The 19863-nt window shown below is 55.7% G+C and overlaps 1 protein-coding gene across 2 annotated transcripts in view; it reads left to right on the forward strand.

Moving 5' to 3' along the window:
- Positions 1–19863, forward strand: part of SPTB (spectrin beta, erythrocytic) — a 131490-nt gene that overhangs the window by 107252 nt on the left and 4375 nt on the right. The window contains exons 23-32 of one of the 2 annotated variants that reach the window (XM_071213871.1): positions 1840–2118; positions 2654–2784; positions 3777–3981; positions 4271–4645; positions 6074–6318; positions 7423–7561; positions 8008–8092; positions 8827–9023; positions 9317–9366; positions 9865–9943. In XM_071213871.1, the coding sequence (XP_071069972.1) occupies positions 1840–2118; positions 2654–2784; positions 3777–3981; positions 4271–4645; positions 6074–6318; positions 7423–7561; positions 8008–8092; positions 8827–9023; positions 9317–9366; positions 9865–9943 (1785 nt within the window). Of the gene's footprint in view, positions 1–1839; positions 2119–2653; positions 2785–3776; positions 3982–4270; positions 4646–6073; positions 6319–7422; positions 7562–8007; positions 8093–8826; positions 9024–9316; positions 9367–9864; positions 10228–19863 lie in introns of those variants that run through there. The other variant, XM_071213872.1, reaches the window with a different exon arrangement.

A 19863-nucleotide genomic window follows, 5' to 3' on the forward strand; every position in this document is an offset into this window, starting at 1 on the left:
TGAAGCAAGATGGTAGGCAATCTCTGCCTGGTCTCTCCTTCCTCTTCAGGCTTTCTCTCTCAGGCTCAGATGCTCCACTTCTTCCCAATTTCAGCTGCAAGCTGGCATAGGGCTTGTCTGTCAGGGCTTCCTATATCAGTCTCAGCTGTTCGTTCTCTTCCCAAATTCAACTGTAAGCTATCAGGCAAATGGCTCATCTCTCCTGGGGCCTCAGCTTTTTGAGCATTCTGCTTTCCGTCACATGGCAGGATAAAAAATGACAGGGCTGTCTCCTCCTGTGTCTGTCTGTCCATATGAGTCTGTTTATATCATATATGCAAGGCAGTGGGTGCTCAACCTGAGTCACCCCTTACTGACATAGTCTAATCAATCAAAAGGCCCCTCAACTGAATTTAATAAAATGAAAGGGTGTCACACCCAGAGGAATAGATTAGCTTATAAATATTATCTTTCTCTTTTTGGGATTCATAAATAATCAAACTGCCACAGGGGGATAAAAACCAAATACATAAACTCTGAACAAGGAGCAATTGTTGACTATTCTTTTACATGGAGCAAAAGCTGCTCAAATAAGACATCAAAAGGCCTTTAAAAAAAAAAAGATTTATTTATTTATTTCTCTCCCCTCACCCCCCAGTTGTTTATTCTCTCTGTCCATTGCTGTGTGCTCTTCTGTGACCACCTCTATCTTTATCAGCCGCACCGGGAATCTGTGCCTCTCCCTGTTGCATCATCTTGTTGCGTCAGCTCTCCATGTGTGCGTCTCCATCCCTGGGCGGGCTGCACCTTCCTTCGCGCTGGGCAGCTGTCCCTACAGGGAACACTCCTTGCACGTGGGACTCCCCTAGGCAGGGGACACCCCTGTGTGGCAGGGCACTCCTTGCGCGCATCAGCATGCATGGTCCAGCTCCCCACGGGTCAAGGAGGCCCAGGGTTTGAACCGCGGACCTCGAATATGGTAGTCAGACACCCTATCCATTGGGCCAAGTCCGCTTCCCTCAAAAGGCCATTTTAAGGGAAGCAGATGTGGTTCAAGCGATTGGGCTCCCGTCTACCACATGGAGGTCCAGCATTCGATTCCTGAGGTCTCCTGGTGAAGGCAAGCTGGCCCAAGTGGAGTGCTGACCCACGCAGGAGTGCTGGCCCATGTGGCAAGCTGGCCCGAGCAGAGAACTGGTGTAGCAAGATGACGCAATAAAGAGAGACACGGAGGAAAGACAATAAGAGACCCAGCAGACCAGGGAACTGAGGTGGTGCAAGAGATTGAGCACCTCTCCCACTCCAGAAGGTCTCAGGATTGGTTTCTGGTTCTGCCTAAAGAGAAAACAAGCAGATATAGAAGAATGCAGAGCAAATGGACACAGAGCAGACAATGGGGGTGGAGGGGGGGTGGATAAATAAATAAGTCTTTTTTTTTTAAGTCCATTTGAAAAGTATTTCTCCTTTCCTTTGACACATGCACCTAAGAATCAAGCTCTGAAGTATAGAGAGAATAGGGAGCAGTCACAAGCCAGGCTTTGGAATCTGGTAGACTGTAACCCAACCCCAACTCTGCCACTCACTGCCACCTTTACTTTGGCAAATGACCTCACTGGGTCACTTTCCAAGCACTAACCTCATAAGGCTAACACGAAAGTTAAAGGGGAAGGGTGCTTATAAAGCGGTTAGCACCCTGCCCAACACATGGTCAGTGGCAGCTCTTATTGCCATCAGCTGCTCTGGTCTTGCTTCCGTAAAAGGGAGGGGCCAGAGGGCTGAGGAGGTCAGACCTGGAGCTGCCCCTGCAGGCACAGCCTCCCCTCCGAGTGTAGGGCTCCAGCCTTTCCCCTCTGGTTGCAGACGCTGCAGAACGAGATCCTGGGCCATGCACCGCGGATCGAGGACGTGCTGCAGAGAGGGCACCAGCTGGTGGAGGCGGCAGAGATCGACTGCCAGGATATCGAGGAGCGCCTGGGTTACCTGCAGGGCTCGTGGGACACGCTGCGCGAGGCAGCGGCCGGACGCCTGCAGCACCTGCGGGATGCCAACGAGGCACAGCAGTACTACCTGGATGCAGGGGAGGCTGAGGCCTGGATCGGCGAGCAGGAGCTCTACGTCATCTCTGATGAGACACCCAAGGTCTGCGGGGCCAGAAGTTGCAGCTGAGAGCTGGGGCTGGGAGCGAGCAGTCAGTGGGGAATTGTCGAAATCCAGGAGTTCAAGGCGTGAGGCAGGGTGGGGCGGGGTGGGTGGTTTGCGGGGAACCCAAGAGGTCTCCCCACTCTCCCTTGGTGCATCTTTCTGGGGACGCCCTGCCTCCTTGAAAAAAACTCTACAAAACACATACTGCAGTCAGGTGCCGCATTTGCCAGCTTAGATTTATTTCAACCCAAGGGTTTTTCACCTTTTTTGTGCTGGGAGGGGGTAAGGGGTGAGGTGAGAGGGTCTGTAAAAGCTGGATGAATAAAGGAAGTTTCCACAGGGGAAGGAACATTGGAGCTGGACAGGTATCAGATAGGAATCAGGGATGTCAAGGCAGGAAGGTGGGTTACAGGAGCTGCTGGGAAGTGCAGAGAGTAGCAGGAAGGGACCACACCTGGTTCTCCTGGGGTATCCCACGAGGGAGCTGGGCTCTGCTGAGCTCGCACACACTGACGCCTCTGCTGCCTCCCAGGATGAAGAGGGCGCCCTCGTGATGCTTAAGCGGCACTTGCGGCAGCAGCGCACCGTGGAGGACTATGGGAGGAACATCAAGCAGCTGGCCGGCCGGGCCCAGAGCCTGCTGTCTGCAGGCCACCCCGAGGGGTGCGTGCCACCTCCTGGGGCGATTTGGCCCCAGTCTTGGGCCCCACCAACCAATATCCATACAGGTTTAAATGGGGGAAATGGGAATCGTTTTCCCAAAGAATAGGGGTCTGAGAAAACTGCTGTCTGGACTGCTGATAGGCCTGATTCCATTTTATATCTTGGTTTTATGTCAGCTGGGCTAAGTCCTGGTTTGCAAAAACATCAGAGAATGGAATAGCAAAGCTATCCTTTGGGTTAATCACCCTCTGGTTAATTGAGAGCTCCAGTCCTTCTGAAGACAGAATTTCCTAGGAGATACTGAAGACTAATTTTAATTTTCTTTTTATGACCCAGAAGCACTTCAGGACCTTGTAGTATCTCAGCAGAAGCATTTTATAGGAATGAAGGTGGAAAACACATACCCCTCTAACCTTTCCGGTTGTGTGGAGACTGCATGAAGGGGAGCCGATTGGGCCTCAGGCCACCTCCCAGTCACAGCCCTGCCACCTGCTGCCTTCAGGGCATCCACGGCAGTGGGTGCTCAGCAGTTACCCCAAGTATCTCTCAAAGAGTCCCAGGGACTGAGCCCCCAGCACTGCATGTCCCTGCCTGAAGAGCTAAGCAGGGCACTCTGTTGCCACAGCCCTGCGCTGGAATGCACTGTTCCATCAGCCTCCTTGGAAGAATATTAGAGAAGCTCACCATTTGCACTTGTCCTTGTGGGCTTCTCAGCATGAGTGGAGGGCAGAGGCACCAACTCCAGGAGGGCTACACTTCTGTATCCTCAAGGCATCATGGTCCAAGGGGTGGTTCCTTTGAGCAGAAGGGCAAGCACCAGCCAAATCTCCCAGCTCTTCCCCGGGAAGGTCGCTGTCGTTTCTCCCGTGCTTCACTGTCCCACCTACCCCTGCTGCAGGGCTGAGGGGAAGGAGTATGTCGGCTCTTCTGAGCTGGCTGCTCTGGCTTCCCTGTTACCATCTCTCGGGCCTTTTTCTGGGTTTGAATTCCAGGGAACAGATCATCCGACTTCAGGGGCAAGTGGACAAGCAGTACGCAGGGCTGAAGGACATGGCAGAGGAACGCAAGCGGAAGCTGGAGAACAAGTACCACCTGTTCCAGCTGGAGAGGGAGGCTGACGACTTGGAGCAGTGGATTGCGGAAAAGGAGCGGGTGGCTTCTTCCCCAGAAATGGGACAAGACTTTGACCATGTCACTGTGAGTAGCCACAGTCACAGCTTAACTTTCTTCCTCTGCTGTGGTAGACACAAGCCAGTGGTCATTCCAGGCACACACAACTCCCCGGCCAGTTACAAAACGCTGCAGAGATGCAGTCACAGCCCAGCACAGGGTGTGAATGTCGTGTGCCAAGCTGGCCCCGGGGGAGGCGTGGGAGCCCATCTCCAGGCAGTGTGAGGGTCACCTGGGGGCATCTCCAGCTGGGGTGTGATGGCACCCAACCACAATCCCAGGCCCCACGACCAAATTTCTGTCTCCCCCTGTCCAGCTGCTCAGGGACAAGTTCCGGGACTTTGCCCGGGAGACGGGGGCGATTGGGCAGGAGCGGGTCGACAACATGAATGCTGTCATCGAGCGGCTCATCGACGCGGGCCACAGCGAGGCCGCCGCCATCGCCGAGCGGGAGGACAGGCTCAACGAGATGTGGGCAGACCTGCTGGAGCTGATGGACACGCGCATGCAGCTGCTGGCCGCCTCCTACGACCTGCACCGCTACTTCTACACGGGGACGGAGATCCTCGGCCTCATCGACGAGAAGCACCGCGAGCTGCCTGAGGACGTGGGGCTGGATGCCAGCACGGCCGAGTCCTTCCACCGCGTGCACACCGCCTTCGAGCGGGAGCTCCACCTGCTGGCCGTGCAGGTGCCTCCCGCCCTCCGCTGTTCACCCCCAGGCTCCAGGCCACCTGCCTGCCCTGTCTTCCCCCTGGCCAGCTTCCCGGGGGTCCCGGGGCCCCTAGATGTCAGATTTTCCCCTTGAGAATGGGCACTAGGGATTCTGCCTCTTCAGAGAGGCACCAGCTCAGGGCAGGAAGGCAGGGAGCAGAGGTTTCCAGATACTCTTTAGCTTTTGAAGTTGTTCTCTAAACTGAATCCTCCCAAAAACCCCACCCAAAGAATGCACTAAAGCTCAGTTTCTCTGGTTGGACAACCATATGCTTGGCTAACACAGATGGAGCACTTTTCCCAGGCCAGGTAATGTTCTAAGCAATACGGCCATTTACTCCTTACGGCCATCCTCTGAAGTAAGTACTAATATTTCCTGCGTTTTACTGCTGAGGAAAGTGCAGCATAAAGAGGTTAAATAAGTCGTCCGAGATCCATGGATCCAAAGCCGTGGAGCCAGGTCCCAGTCCTGGCAGCCTGCCCTAGGCTCCGCGTTTCTAACCACCAGTCTCTCCCCCTTTGCACATGGACGCTGGGGGTGCCCTCAGGTCTGCTGCCTGGAACCCCTTCCCCATCACTGGTGCCCTCTGGGTCCCATGGAGTTTCAGATGATAGAAAGGGCAAGGGCAGTGGGCCCTGCTGCCCAGGGCTTGCCGGACATCCCTTGGAGTAGGGAGAGCTGAGCCGGGCTGTGCAGCCTGCACTGGCCCAGTGGGGTACACTGGCCCAATGGGGTACAGGAGCAGAGCACCAAAGCTGGTCGGACCCCCAATTAACTCAGCAGAGGTTCTCCTGGAGGTTAGTCCTCCAGCTGGAGGAGGGACCTGGTGTCGGGGGACGGGGGGCCTGAGACAGGTATAGCCCCACTGAGCCTGGCTCGTGAGTGAGATTTCGTTGTCCCTGGGGCTGGCTTCAAACAGGGGTTCAGGTACCCCTTCTTGGAGAGGCAGCATGCATAGCGATCAAGAATGTGGACTCAGGAGCCCCGTTCAAAGCCAGCTCTACCCCTTTGCTAGTGTGAGTGACGTTGGCACACCCTTTAACCTCCCTGTGCCTCAGTTTCCTTGTCTGAACATCAGGAATAACAATAGTACCTCTTTCATGGGGTTATTGTAGAAATGAAAAGCATTAATAAACATACAGTGCTTAGAACAAGGCCTGATACAGTTAGTTACTCTTGTCCTTCAGAGGAGATCAAAGGGCATAGAGCCCCAAATCCTCATCAAAGCCCAAGGAGCGCCTTGGGTAGGCAAGGAGCTTTCTCCCACAGCACCCGCTGGACGGGAGGCTGAGGTCCTGCCTCCCAGCAGTTTCCTGGGGAGGAAGGCCAGTGGAGACAGGTGCCCGTGCCCGCCCTAGGCCCAGACACCTCTGGGGAACAAGGTCTGGTTTTGCCCGACAACAGGTCCAGCAGTTCCAAGACGTGGCCGCCCGCCTGCAGACGGCATACGCTGGGGAGAAGGCAGACGCCATCCAGAACAAGGAGCAGGAGGTGTCTGCCGCGTGGCAAGCGTTGCTCAACGCCTGTGCTGGGCGGCGGACCCAGCTGGTGGACACGGCCGACAAATTCCGCTTCTTCAGCATGGCCCGCGACCTCCTCTCCTGGATGGAGAGCATTATCCGGCAGATCGAGACCCAGGAGAGGCCCAGGTGAGGGGCCGCTGCAGGGGCTGGGGGCAAGCCAGGGTGCTGCACTGGGGCTTCTCCCTGAGGCACGGAGAGCCCCGGGGGTCCTGAGGCCCGAGGCTGGGTCCAGGCAGGCATGGAGTGGCTCTGCTTCCACTGGAAGGATCTACCATTTCTTAGTAAGGGGAGCCCTGACTGTGGCAAGAACAGCATCCGTCATTTAGATTCTACTCCAGGGGCAGCGGCCAGTGAAAACAAGTGGCTTCCACGTCCAAAGCGGGCAGGTCCAGGACTGTTCATCCCAGTGCTGGAATGTGGGGGACCGTTGTCTATGGGGGGCATCACATGGGCCATGAGGGCCCCAGCAGAGCTGTCTCCACTGTGTTTCCCACATCAGTGTGTCACTTCAGCACTTACTGCTGGGCCAGCTCCGTCCCTCTGCCCCCACGGTGCCTGTCCTGATGGCCAGACTTTTTTTTTTTAACAGCTTTATTGAGATATAATTCACATACCATAAAATTTCCCATTACAGGGTACAATTCAGTGGTTTTTAATATATTCACAGATTTGTACAGCCATCACCACTATCTAAGTTTAGAAGATTTTCATCATCTCGAGAAGAAAGCCTGTCTCCATTAGCAGTCACTCCCCATCTTCCACTCCCATCCCCAGGGGGCTGTTAATCTGCTTTCTGTCTCTCTAGATTGGCCTATTCTGGACACTTGCTCTAAATGGAATCTTGTAATATGTGGCTTTTGGTGACAAGCTTCTTGCACTTAGCATAATGTTTTCAAGGTTCATCCATGTTATAACATGTATCAGTACTTCATTCCTTTTTATTGCCAAACAATATAACCCCAGACATCTTTTGGGGGTGCCGCCTCCCCGCCGAGGCTCTAGCTACTGACCAGTGGGAGACCAGACCCCAGTGTTCCCACTGGGGTTGGGTCAGCAGAGGGCTCCCTGGCCGCCCAGAAAGAGGGGTGGGGGCAGCGCCAGATGCCCAGAGGCAGTGGGGAGGCCGCCGGGAACCCCCCCTGCTCAGGACCTGGCAGGCCAGCGTGGCTCCAGCCCAGAGTTTCCTTCTGCCCCCAAATGCCTCCCCCACCTGGTCCTTCTGCCCGGCAGGGATGTCTCCTCTGTGGAACTGCTCATGAAGTACCACCAGGGCATCAAGGCAGAGATCGAAACCCGGGCCAAGAATTTTAGCGCCTGCTTGGAGCTCGGCGAGTCCCTGCTGCAGCGGCAACACCAGGCCTCGGAGGAGGTAAGGGGCAGCGCCTGTCCCTGTCTTGTCCCCACTCTTGGTGGCCCAGGCCACGTCCTGGGAGGGAGAGGTGGGTCATGGTTTTCGGAAGAGGCTCATCTGTTTTCACTGAACAATCTCAGAAACCAGAGCAACACGAACCCCATTCTCTGCCTCAAGGAGCTGGCCACTTGGGAGGGGCGAGCAGGCTCATGACACCCCCATGTCTTGTGGTTCATGTGTCCTTCGGGGATGGCGACCCCCATTTCTCAGGTGAGGCACGCGTGTCTCAGAAGGGTTAAGTAGCTAGCCCGCAGCTGCACAGCTGGCAAGTGGCAAGGCTGAGACTCGAACCCAAGTCTGCAAGACCAAGTCCAGCTTTCTTCCCAGTACCTTTCCACACACATGGCCTCAGACAGAGGGAGGAGGAACCACAGACCAAGCTTCATGCCTTTCCCTCCCCGCAGATCACCGAGAAGCTGCGGCAGGTGGTGTCCAGGCGGAGGGAGATGAAGGAGAAGTGGGAGGCCCGCTGGGATCGGCTCTCCATGTGTGAGTGCAGCTCTGGAGCCAGGGAACTTGGGACCTGGGGTGGGGGGGAGGAGTCGATGCCCTGAGGCTGTGGATTGTCACCGCTGCCTAGACAGGAGCTTGTCCCAGCACCATCAACAGCAAGGGCATTAACCCAGAGCAGACGCAGATGCCAGATGCTCACCTCCAATCTGCTGCACCCCACTCCCTGCATGCCCTCTGCACCCCCATCCCCCGTGCCCGGTGCCTGGGCTGTAGAGCTGTAGAGCTGTGGCCTGGGGAGGGGTCAGCGTAAGGTCCCCGCATGTGTCAGGTGGGGGGAGGAGCTCTATGCTCCCGCAGGAGAAAGCTCAGGAGTGGTGGGGAAAAGCCCTCAGCTCGTGTGGGAGCGATGAGCCGAGAAGGCCTGGACCGGCACCACGGCTGCTTGTACACAATTATGGGAGACAAAAAATTAAAAAAATAAAAAGTACAATTATGGGAGACAGCCTGGGCTGGGGGGAGAGGGGCCAGGATCCTTGCTTGGCCCCTTTTAGACAAGGTAGGAGCCCAGGGTGGGGATGCAGTGGCCTCAGGCAGCAGGACACCTCTGAGCAGGGTGTCCCCTCGTTTAGGGACGCCTGAGCAGGCCGTCTGCCCAACCACCCCCCTCGTGTCTCTCTGCTGAGCCGCCCCAAACTGGCAGGGGCAGACCGTTGGGTGCTAACGGGCCCCTGGGTCCCGTGGGGGGGTCTGCGGCTTGTTCTCCCTGGCAGTGCTGGAGGTGTGCCAGTTCTCGCGGGACGCCTCCGTGGCGGAAGCGTGGCTGATCGCCCAGGAGCCCTACCTGGCCAGCCGGGACTTTGGACACACGGTGGACAGTGTGGAGAAGCTTATCAAGAGGCATGAGGCTTTTGAGAAATCCACGGCCAGCTGGGAGGAGCGCTTTGCTGCCCTGAAGAAGCCCACCACGGTGAGCCGGGGGCAGCCACGGAGGGGGGTCGGGACAGGTGCGCGGCCACACCTTGGCATGGATGTCTGGTCAAGAGCTCTTAGCCAGTTACCAGGCACCTACAGACAGACAGTGTGTGGATGGAAGTGGGAGAGAGTACTGACCTCTAATGTCAAAGCCACAAGGGGATAACAAACAGGAACAAACACCGGGATATGTTGGGGTGTGCAGGGCATCTTCTCTAAAGAAAGGGTATGTGAGAACACAGCTCCGCCTTGGGGGCTACTCTCACCCTCAGGCTTTTCCTCCCTCAGCTTGAGCTAAAAGAACGGCAGACCCCAGACAGACCCGCAGAGGAGCCTGGGTAAGTGTGGGGAGGGCCAGCGCACTGCGCAGTCTGTGGGGGGATGGGTGGGAGAGATGAGGAAGGAATTTTTAATCAGAAACTGACCCCCTGGTGTTTCAAATACACACGTGACCTCTTACAGCTGGGCCACATGTGAGAGAAATCCAGGGGAAATGGTTGGGGAGGAGCTCTTGCTTCCCTCTGAGTCACGGGGGCCCTGACGTGCTGGCGTGGGAACAACAGCAGTGGAGAGCTGGGGCCAGGAGCCCTGTCAAACCCCCTCCTCCCCGGGAAACCACCTTAACACAGGCCCTGGGGGCTGCTTGGCATGGATGGAGTGGACCTGCCTTAACTCTTCAGATTAAGCCGCCGAGGCTCCTTGCTAAGCACCACCCAGGGGTCCGGGAGGTCTGGACGGGGAGGTATTTGGCGCCTGTTCCCTGTGGGTGAGGGAGGAAGACCAGGCCTTGGAGGTGGGCACTGGCTTGTTTTAAAGAGGGGCCGTGTCTTCCTTAGGGCTCAAGAGGAGGAAGGCGAGACAGCAGGGGAGGCCCCCCGAGGCCCCCACCGCGCTGCCACCGAGAGAACGTCCCCGGTCAGTTTCTTCTCCCATCTGTCTAGCTCCTGGGATTCGTTGCTGACAGAGCCTGCGCCCCCCTACTAGGCCCAGCCGGGGGGAAGGCAAGGACGGTGCGATGCCACCCCCACAGCCCCTCCAGGCTCCTCATCCAGTTCAGTCTTCCTTTTTTTACTTAGGTTTTCATCCTTCTTAGAATAACACCCCTTCTCTCTTCAACCCGGAAGAAACTGACATGCCAGCCCGCTGACATGACTCTTAGTTTGGTTTTATCTAGTCTAATAAATTTTACTGTACAAATATATCACCCTTTACATCAGGGAAACCATACAGGGGTAGTTCATTTTTAGACAAGGACCTTCTTCCCATTTTCCTTCTAACTCCATCCTTAACACAACACCCCTCCCGCCCCCTCCCACCCCACCCCACCACCCCCACAGACATATACAAATGAACCAGTTCCACCTGCCCCACTCACAGGCATTTGGAGCAGTGAAGAGGGAAACACCCTCCGGCAGACTCCTACCTCCTACCTATGCAAAGCGCTCTCCTGCCCACCGTCCTGGCCTGATGCCTGTGGGTCAGCAAGAGCCCTGCAGGGAACAGGGAGAACCCTGAGGCTTCTGGGTTGCAGGGACCAATCTCCCAACTTGTAGGGAAGGGGAGTGTGTCAGAGTCCTGGCTAAGAGGAGGGCTGGGCATATGGCAGGTTCTTCAGCTAAAAGGTCAAGACAAAACCCCAGAAGGAGGGGAAGAGGGGCCAGAGGCCCCACAGCCCAGGAGGCTCTAACCCAGTTTGAGGGGAAACGCCCTGAGGAGGGACTGGCGGAGAAAAGAGAATTCAGCATGGGCCTTGCACAGCTTTGCCACTGCATGTACCCTCTGCGCAAGCGGCTCTGGGGGGGGGGGTCAAGGAAGCAACAGGTGCTTCACGTAGCCCATCTCTCCAGGTGCCAGGGTGAACGGGCATTTACAGTGATTGGCATTCTAGATGGAAATTTCTGGTACAGAAACCATCCCAGAAAAATACACATGCAGTGAGAATTCCCTGTACTGAGCCCCTGTCAGGTCCAGATTTCAGCCCTTCCCACCCTCCTTAAGAGTGAAAGAGCAGACTGCGACACACACACACGCACGTGCACACACGCCCGCACACCCCGCGAGCACCCTCTCTGACTGCACCAGCCCGTCATGCCCAGCAGAGGGCACTGCTGGAGGGGCTTCCCAGCAGCTCCCTTGGAAGTGCCTGTCGCCCGTGGGGCTCTCTCCTCCCTGTCCGTGGTGGATGTCGTTCCAACCCTTTCTCCCAGCAACAGCCCCCGCCGGAAGGAGAGTACTCCGGGGCTGGGACGGACTGCGGACACTGGGGCTGGGGCCACCCCCCAGAGCCTCCTTGCCTCCCGCCCCTCCCCACGCTTCTGCTGCGCGCCCCCATGTGTCTGCGTGCCATGGTGTCCTGGTCTGCGGGTTCCTTTGTGATCACTGAGCGACTCCATCCATTCTTTGTGTCGTGTACGTCGTGCAAATAACTACACCTGCATCAGAGCTGCCTCCATCCGAGCACCTGAGTGTCACTGGGTTGGTGGGGAATAAAACCTGCTTGGCTCTGAGTATCTGTCTGGGGAAGAAGGGAGGGCACTCACACTTGAAGCCCTTCCCAGATGGGAAAACTGGCCTGTGCCTGCCACCAAAAGGCAACCAGATGGTGAATCAAATGAGCACCAGGCCCAAGGCCTCACAGAAACAGATTTCATGCTGCTCCTCTTCTCTGGATCCTCTATTGAGTTGTCATGAGGCTCCCTGAAATGCCAAGGGAGCACCTGATACGCAGTCAGTCTTTCCTATGAGAAGAGAGGAGGAAAGCCCAGCAGAGCTCTGGAAGCCTCCTCCCCAAGCCCGCTGCTGGCCACTCCACCTGCCCCCTGTGCTCCAGGCCTCTCCCGGGAAGGGACAGCTGTCTGCTCTGCCTTCTCTCTGAGACAAGCCCTGGCTACGGGTGGCTCTCCTGCTGGTCCCATGTGTGTGCTGTGGTGTTTGGTGCCCACTAGAATAGATAAATGCCGTGTTGCTTCACGTAAAACCCATCACTAGTGCATGCCAGCTTCCTGCTTGGGAGAACCGAGGGGAGTGGGCCCACCACCCAAGCTCCAGTCTGCACGGCTGCACACCCTGAGGCCCACACCTCCAGCCTTCCCATGTGTGCACGCAGGGACTGGAGCTGCCATTCCATGCATCCATCTTTTCTTCTAGCACATCAGTGTGCACTAGGTTCAAGTGCCCTCCTTTACCTCTTCCCACACTAGAACACGTTCCAGTAAAATCAGTCCATTTGTCCAGGTAAGTACAGGTGAGGCCAAGCCAAAGAAACGGCCTCACTCACAAAAGGCAAAACACCTGGAGTGCAAGTCAGGCCATCTGGGTTCTGCTGGAACCTTCCTGCTTGATCTTAGATAAACCTCCTAATCCCCGCTTGGGTTTCCTCGCCCCTCTAATGCCCTCTCTGCAGGATTAGAGAAAGCTCAGGACGTTCTGTGTGTCGGCAGTGCCTCAAATTCAAGGGAGGCCCTGGGAGAGGCGGCTTTGCCCCACTTTCCTCTTCTCTTGTTCTTAGCTCCGAGGTACCTAGGTTTGCCAGGTGCCGGCTGGTATGAGGCTAGAGATGGGAAAGAAGAGATAAAGAGCCGGGCATTTGCCTGTTCCCCTGTTTGGAGAAGAGAGGCAGGGTTGAACCTCTACTTAGTTCCTCCGAGACTAGTACCTTGAGGAAGGCCCCAGGGTGCTGGAGGGGGCTGGCAGCAGGCTGGGCCGGCTCCCTTCCTCTCCTTCCTTTGGCAGCAGTGAGCAGCCAGATGTATCCAGGGCTGGGTGCTTGAGGACATTCTCCCCAGCACCTCCACCTTTTACCTCTTCCTTTATCCTAGGCGTGTCACTCTATGAAGGACTTAGTGGTCCGGCTAAGCACCCTCTTTTCCCAGGCTTTGGGTGCCTCAGATTTCCCAATGTAACATTTGTGGTGAGATTTTGTTTCCCCTCCTCCACCCCCCAGGAGGGACAGAGGTTGACTCTACGGAGAAGGAATGGTATTGAAGATGGCCCAAGAGTCTTCCCCCCAGCCAGCTAGAGGCCCCCCAGCCGAGAGCCCTGCGGCTGCTTCCTACCACTGCACCTGTTTCCAGTCTTCAGGGACAGGAGGCGGGATCTGCTCTCTGAACTCACCCGCAGGGCTGCTGTGTAACAGTGAGGGACAGCCCCGAAGGGGATTGGTGCTCCAAGGGGCTGGACAACAATGAAGAGTGTCCTTCGTCAGGACTCAGTGTTTGGGGCAAGGATACCCTGCCCTGCCCCCAAGCCCCAAGGCTAGATCCAGGCTGCCCCACGGAAGGGGACCCTGGGATGCAAGGGCGCTCCAGAAAGTAGCTGTCTGGCTGCCATTCATTATCAGGCCCCCTTCAGTGGGTTGTCAGGGAAAACTCTTACCCAGGGGCAGCTCACAGATGCCACCCCTACATCCAACCCTGCAGCTGTCTTCCCTGGAATGGGGGAGTGGGCATCTCATTAGAGCTGAACAGGGGAGTCCTTTCCATAGCCTTAGAGGCGGATGTGGCTTCAGGGAAGTTACCAGCACTGGTGACTATGAGGGGCAGGCCCTGGGATTGCAGCCAGGACCACCTTTCAACCACTGCCTGGCTGGCTCCAGCTCTGTCACCTCCTGGGCAACCCGGGGCAACCACCCCAGCGGCGGCCTCCCCGGCAGGCAACCGGGACCTTCCATCAGCAGCTGGCAGCAGACTCTGACCTTCTTGGAGCAAAGGGCCGTGGGTGTGGAGGCAGCAGCTGTGTCTCTTCTTGCCTGAACAAGATTGCCTGAACACCCCTCCCTGGTGAGGCCATACTGAGCTGCTGTTTCAGGCATTTTGCAGTGAATACAATTCGCTCGTTTGTTCCTGATGACAGACATGGCCAGGGAAGGTCAGTTCTGCCCCCAACCTGGGCGTGTCCCTATCTTGCCAGGATGCCTGAGTCAGCATGGCAGGGGTGTGCCTGCCTGCATCGAGTGCCACGCTCTGGTACTCCAGGGAGAAACCCACTCTAGGCTCTTTCTGGACATCTGCCCACTGCTGAGCATGTCCAGGGCTCTTTGCTTTGCTCAGATGTTCTCTTCCTGGCCCCTCGGCTTCAAAGATTCTCCTCACGTTCTTCCTTCCAAACCGTGCTTCAGAGCCTCCCAGATCCTGATGGATACAGGACGAGGCTCGACTCAGTTAACACTCGAGGCATCTCAGAGCCGGGCTTGGAAACTGACGACTTGACCACTGGGTGGACAAATGCAGTGGGGGAGTGGGTGTCTCCTAATTCAGGTTAGTCTTTCCAAAGCTGAGTGTCTGGCTTGGGCCACCAAGGCGTCAAGCTGCTGCCAGCTCCTCCAGGGCAGGGAGCTGAAGAAACCACACGGGGGTGGTGGTGATAGAAGGGACCACATTTCCTCCTCCCCTCCAGGGGGCCTCCACTGTGCACCCCCATCAGCTGTCTTCCCCAGGCAAACAGCTGGGCCCTGTACTGAGCCTTCTGCTCCCTCCCACTTCTGAGAGCCCCTCACCAACCTCTGCCTCCAATCCTCCATGTCTGCCTCTCTCCATCTTTCCTCCAGGTCAGCAACAGTTTCTCCTTCCCTTTTTAGGCATTTGCACACTGAGTTGTCACCTGTCATCTCTTTGGCTACTCTCAACTCCTCAAACCTCTTCATTTTCTTCTCTTCCAACAACTGTCTTTTGAACAGCCTTTCCAACGTCTGCTACCGGCAGCCCTTCTTGCCCCCAGTTCAAGGGCCGAGACATCAGACCTGGGGGGAGACTGAAAACTCCCAGCCACAAGAGTGGTGCCTTCCTCGCCCCAGAACCACGTGGTGCTATTTGGCCACCCAAGGCATAAGCAGTAGGTCTTGTCTGCCACCAAGTCCTCTTTCGGCACCCCCAGTGTGGCTCTGGCATGATCCTGCAGCCAAGGCCATTCAAGCACGTCTTCCATAATCCAACCTCATCTCATGTGCACCGTGAGCCCCAAGGGAGAGCTGCTCTTCTCTGCCGTAATGACATGGGCCTCCTCTCCTGCAGCAGGATTTAGTAGGAAGCCCACAGAGTTTGGGGCCAGACAGACCTGCATCCTCAGCTAGATGTGTGTCTACGGAAGTTACTTATACTCCCTGGCCCTCAGTTTCCCTCATCATTAACTAGGGGTAGTCACAGCACCTGCTGTACAGAGAAGGTATGAGGATCAAAGGAGAGCGCTCGGGTAGAGCGTCTGACAGTAGCTTCCTTCAATTTTCAATCTCCATCCCCCACCTCAGTCCTTCATCCCTTCAAAGTAACATGCTCTATATAAATAACATCCATTTCCAAAGTCCTCCCAAGACAACCTTCCTGGAGGGCCCCTCCCTTAAAACCCCCCACACCTGCTTAGGGCTCGGACCTCACTGTGTGACAGGTGTGCAGGATTCTCACATCGCTAAAGTCAAACAGTCTCTGTTTCTGGAGTGCACCCTAGTGCTCTGATTTTTAAGTACCAGCATTTCCTTTAGAAAGAAGCTCCCATTTCTTATGTTTCACAGCTTGCAAATGTGCCTGGGTTCACTGCGCATCTTCTAGAATCTCCAGCAGACCCTGTGGTCCCGTGCCAAGTTTTTTTCCTTTTGGACGCTGAGAGATTGCCGGGTGCTGTCCCCTACGCCATCTGCTGGCTGGATCTGGAAGTACATCTTCAACTCCTTTCGTGCCGAGAATTCCCCATCCTGCCCACCTCCTCCTTCCTCTCTTGAATTCTCTCTGCACAGGAATTCAATCCTTCGCCTTCTTCCCCTGCCCAGGTCAGCTTCCCTAACAAGACAGGACCCTAAAAAGTCAAGCTTACAAATCCCTGCTGCAAGACTCTGAGGCAGTCGTCCCTGCCCAACGGGAGCCTGGGGCCTCTCCCTGTTTGATTACAATCCTGTGAGGTCCTAAAAGGCCCTGCCCTGCTCTGCTGTCCCCAGCCCTCCTTTGACATCATGATCCCAGCAGCTAGCACACAAACCCTCCTCCCAGACACCTTCCCTGGCCAACCTTGAACCAAAGAACCTAGCAGTGCCCTCCTCATCGCAGCCTCCAGATCATTCTCTCTCGAGCTGTCATTCCCGCTTACGGTTCAGACTCCCTCCCTGCCGCAACTTGACACCCAGAACTTCTTCCAGGCAGCCTGGGCCTCCTCTGCCAGGCATCCCTCAGCTCCTGCGGATGAGGTCTCCGCACAGGCTAGAGGTATAGTTGTGGCCTGTCCATCTTCATAATGACCTAAGGGCTAGTGCCTTAGGGCACAGAGAAGGAATCTCAGATCATCTAACTGTCCAGTGCCTCTTGGGAGAACGTGCCTGTCCCTACAACCCCATGAGCAGCCAGCCTCCTCTACCAGCCTCGCAGAGCCTGCCTCCTGTCGGACAAGGCAGATCTCCATATCAGACTATCTATGGCCTGGTTCCAGGGGCAGCCAGAGAACTGCCACCTTGCACCTCTCTTCCCCAGCTCTCCCTTAGAAGACAGCACACAGCCATATCTACCGGCCCAAACCATGCCACCAGCCTGACCTCTGGCCCCCTGTGTGGCCCATCCAGTCGGCTTAGAAGTTCTTGAAGGACCTGGGCTAGAATCAGGCAAGGATGAATGTGCCAACCCACAGGACTCACTCCGGCTCTATCAGAAGGTTTGGAAAGTTTAGCACCCAGGTCCCAAGCAGCCCAGGTTATGGGTAGACCTCTGCCTGGCCACTGGGCCTTCTCTGTCCTCTGTTCCTAGCCCCAGCCAGTGGTCCTGTCATGTGCCATTTTCAGATTTGAAAGGCATCGTGTGGACAGGAAAGCAGAATCCATGAGCTCTTGCTCCAGCTCTACTGCTGACTTGCTAGTGACCCCAGCCAGTCACTGTGCTTTTCTGGAACCCATTTTCCCCATCTCTAACAGTAGGGAATGAGCTCAGTGTCCTCCAGGTCTCTTTCCAGCTCCAGAATTCAGAAAATGTTTGCTCCCATCAGTATCATCTAATCCCCTCGGGCACTTTCCATCCCCAGCCCAGCCCTCCTGGGCTTGCTTCCTTTATAAGGTCCCTGTTGCTGATTCTACCTGCATGATCCTCCCAGTGGGGTGGCTAGAAATAAAAGTCCCCAAGAAAGTTCTCAGAAAGGGCCTCCTTCCCGCTTATGATTTGGGGCTGTGTAAAGGATTTACACCCGAGGAAGCAGGAGGGCACTGGCAAAATCTGGCCCTCCCTCCAGCTTGCTCTCCACTGCCTGTGCACTTTCCCTGTACAGATCAGAACCCCAAATGTAATTTTTTAAAAAATAGTATTTTTGCTTCAGAAAAGGTTGACCAGATGGATATATATTAGATAGAGTTGTCTTTGAGGTCTTATCTTGAAAAGTTGTGCACACTTTATAAAAATCCAATTGTGAATTACCAGAACCTTCCCCTAAGTAGTACACCGTTGTCACCAGCCCTGTCTGGTGACTTCTGCCTTCACCTTCTGGAGCCCCTGAACCTCAGTCCCCCCTCCAAGCTTTGTGGGTGGTCCTCAGGCTGCTCCTGCACTGCCCTGAAGGGTGACCTGTTCCCACGGCTGCCCCATTCCTGGCACAGGACTCTGAATGTTCCAACTGCAAAGGACCCCTGGCAAGGATGCCAGGGGATGAGGCCTCTCCTGCCAGTGGCTGAGAGTCCCCCTTCCCCACGGCTCAACCCTGAGTGCCACCTACTCCAGGGACAAAAGGGTGCTAAGATCATCACAGCAGCCACACAGGACAATGGCCACAATAATTGCTCAGCAAAGCCCCCAAAGAGAGAGGTGGCAGGCAAGGAGGGGTGAAAGAGCATCATAGTGCTGGTATTCACAGGCATTATCTCATTGTTAAGTGCCCCAAACCGTCTGTGAAGGAGGTTCTGGTGGTCCTCCCACTAACCTATGACAAAAACAGATTCAGGAAGGCTTAGTGACTTGACCAAGATTTCCACATCCCACCCCCGCAAACAGAGCCCAGGGACCTCACTCCAGGTTTGTCTGATCCAACATCTGGGCTTCTCAGGAAAGCTTCTGCTGGTGGTCCAGGGTGGGTGAGCTGGGAGGGCTAAGGGAAGGGCCCAGCTCCTGCCTGGGAGCCCACTGGGATCCTCCCATAGCCTCCCACCCCATGAGCCGGCCAGCCTCCCTCAGGAGCTGGGGAGCAGAAGAAAGGATTGGTCCCCAAAGCCTACAACCTCCATCTCCCACCCTCATTCTTGGCTAAGGCTTTGGCCCACCCATGGTGGGGTGGGGGGTGGGGAAGAGGAAGTATTTTTAATTGTCTCCTCATGAACAGCCAGGGACACAGAAGAAATCTTTGCACACATTAGAAAACCCCCAATTTCCAAGCCAACCCATGACCTGGTCCCTTCCAGAGAATATGGGTCAGGCACCCATCCAGAGGAAACAAGGAAGGTGGGATTTCAGAAGACTGTCTCTGAAAATAAGGAAAATGAAATGGAAGGACAAGTATCAGAAGAAACTGGACACACAGGTCTCTAGCAAAACCAGTTCCCCGAGGGTAGAGGCCCGGTGAAAGGTGCAGACATGGCATGTGTGTCTGGTGGGTCCCCCGCCCAGTATCTGCTCTGTATCTCCCCCAAGACCCCAGGGCAGGGAGAACTCAGCCCTCACCCGGAAGAGCAGCACAGCGCCTGCCCCGTCCTCTGGAATTCCCCCTCTCCTGGAGGCAGAGCTGGCCCAGCTTTGGCTTGAGGCTAGAGCTAGAAAGGCGAGGGACGAGAGAGGCTTCACTCTCTGCGTTCATCAACCACCACCCCGAGCTTTACACCCATGTCAGGACCACAGAGCGACCCCAACCCCAAGCTCCCACATCCATTCCTCCCCACTCCTACCAGAGAATGATCCAGGTAGGACTTTGGGGACTCCAAATCCGTGTGACCCAGAACAGCTCATTGCAGACACTTTAAGATGCAAATAATGCAAGATGAGCAAACATGAGTGTGGCTGGTCACAACCCTTTGGGGGCTCTAAGGCAAGAAAAGCTGGGGAAAGAGTCAGACCTGCCTAACTCTGGAGTGCATGCTCTTAATTGCTTTCCATTAGCCGTGTGGCCTTGGACAAAACAACCCCTCTCAGCACTGGTTTTTCATTGTAGATTGATGGTATTAGATTAGGCCAGTAGTTTTCAAACTTTTCCAGTCCCCTTACTATTTTTCAAGTGGTCTCTTACCAGAACCCCAACGTATAGCCTGCTTATTGACTAGTCCTAATTCGATGAGCTACAAACATGACCAGCTCTCTTTCTTCCAGCCACTAGCTTCAAACATCCCCATTGAATCTCCCCTTCCCATTCCTTAATGCCATCTCGGCAGACCTTGTCAGTTCCAGGTGTTAAAAAGTCTGCCTAGTCTGTTTCAGTCTATGGCTTCAAACTGGTGCCCAACATGGCGCCCACATCCTCCCTTTCTCCGGTCTGGACTTGACCCATGGTCTGAAGGACCCACAGTGGGAAGGAGAGCATGGTCTGCTCTTCCCCGGCTCCTCCTCTCCTCCCTGGGGCTCCTCTGGCACTCTGCCACCAGCTGTTTGGGCAGGGAGGGCGTCGAGAAAGGAGGAGTGTCTCTTTAATGCCTGGGGGGCTTTCATTCCCCTGGGCATCATGCCCTTTTGGTCCTTCAGACACCCAAACACAGACCCTTTTGTAGCCAAGCTCTCTTCACCAGCAACCAGGGCTTTGGGGCAGGGTTCTGGCCTATGGGCTCAGGCTACGCTGCCTTTCTCATGCTCATTTGGCCCAGAGAAGATCTACCCATTCTTGTCCCACGGACAGTGGGAGGCTGGCTGCCCCTTGCTGCCCAGTCTCTCCCATCCTCTCTTTCTTCAGCTGCCACAGACACA

The sequence above is a fragment of the Dasypus novemcinctus genome, chromosome 3, assembly GCF_030445035.2.
Source record: "Dasypus novemcinctus isolate mDasNov1 chromosome 3, mDasNov1.1.hap2, whole genome shotgun sequence".
Lineage (NCBI taxonomy): Eukaryota > Metazoa > Chordata > Mammalia > Cingulata > Dasypodidae > Dasypus > Dasypus novemcinctus.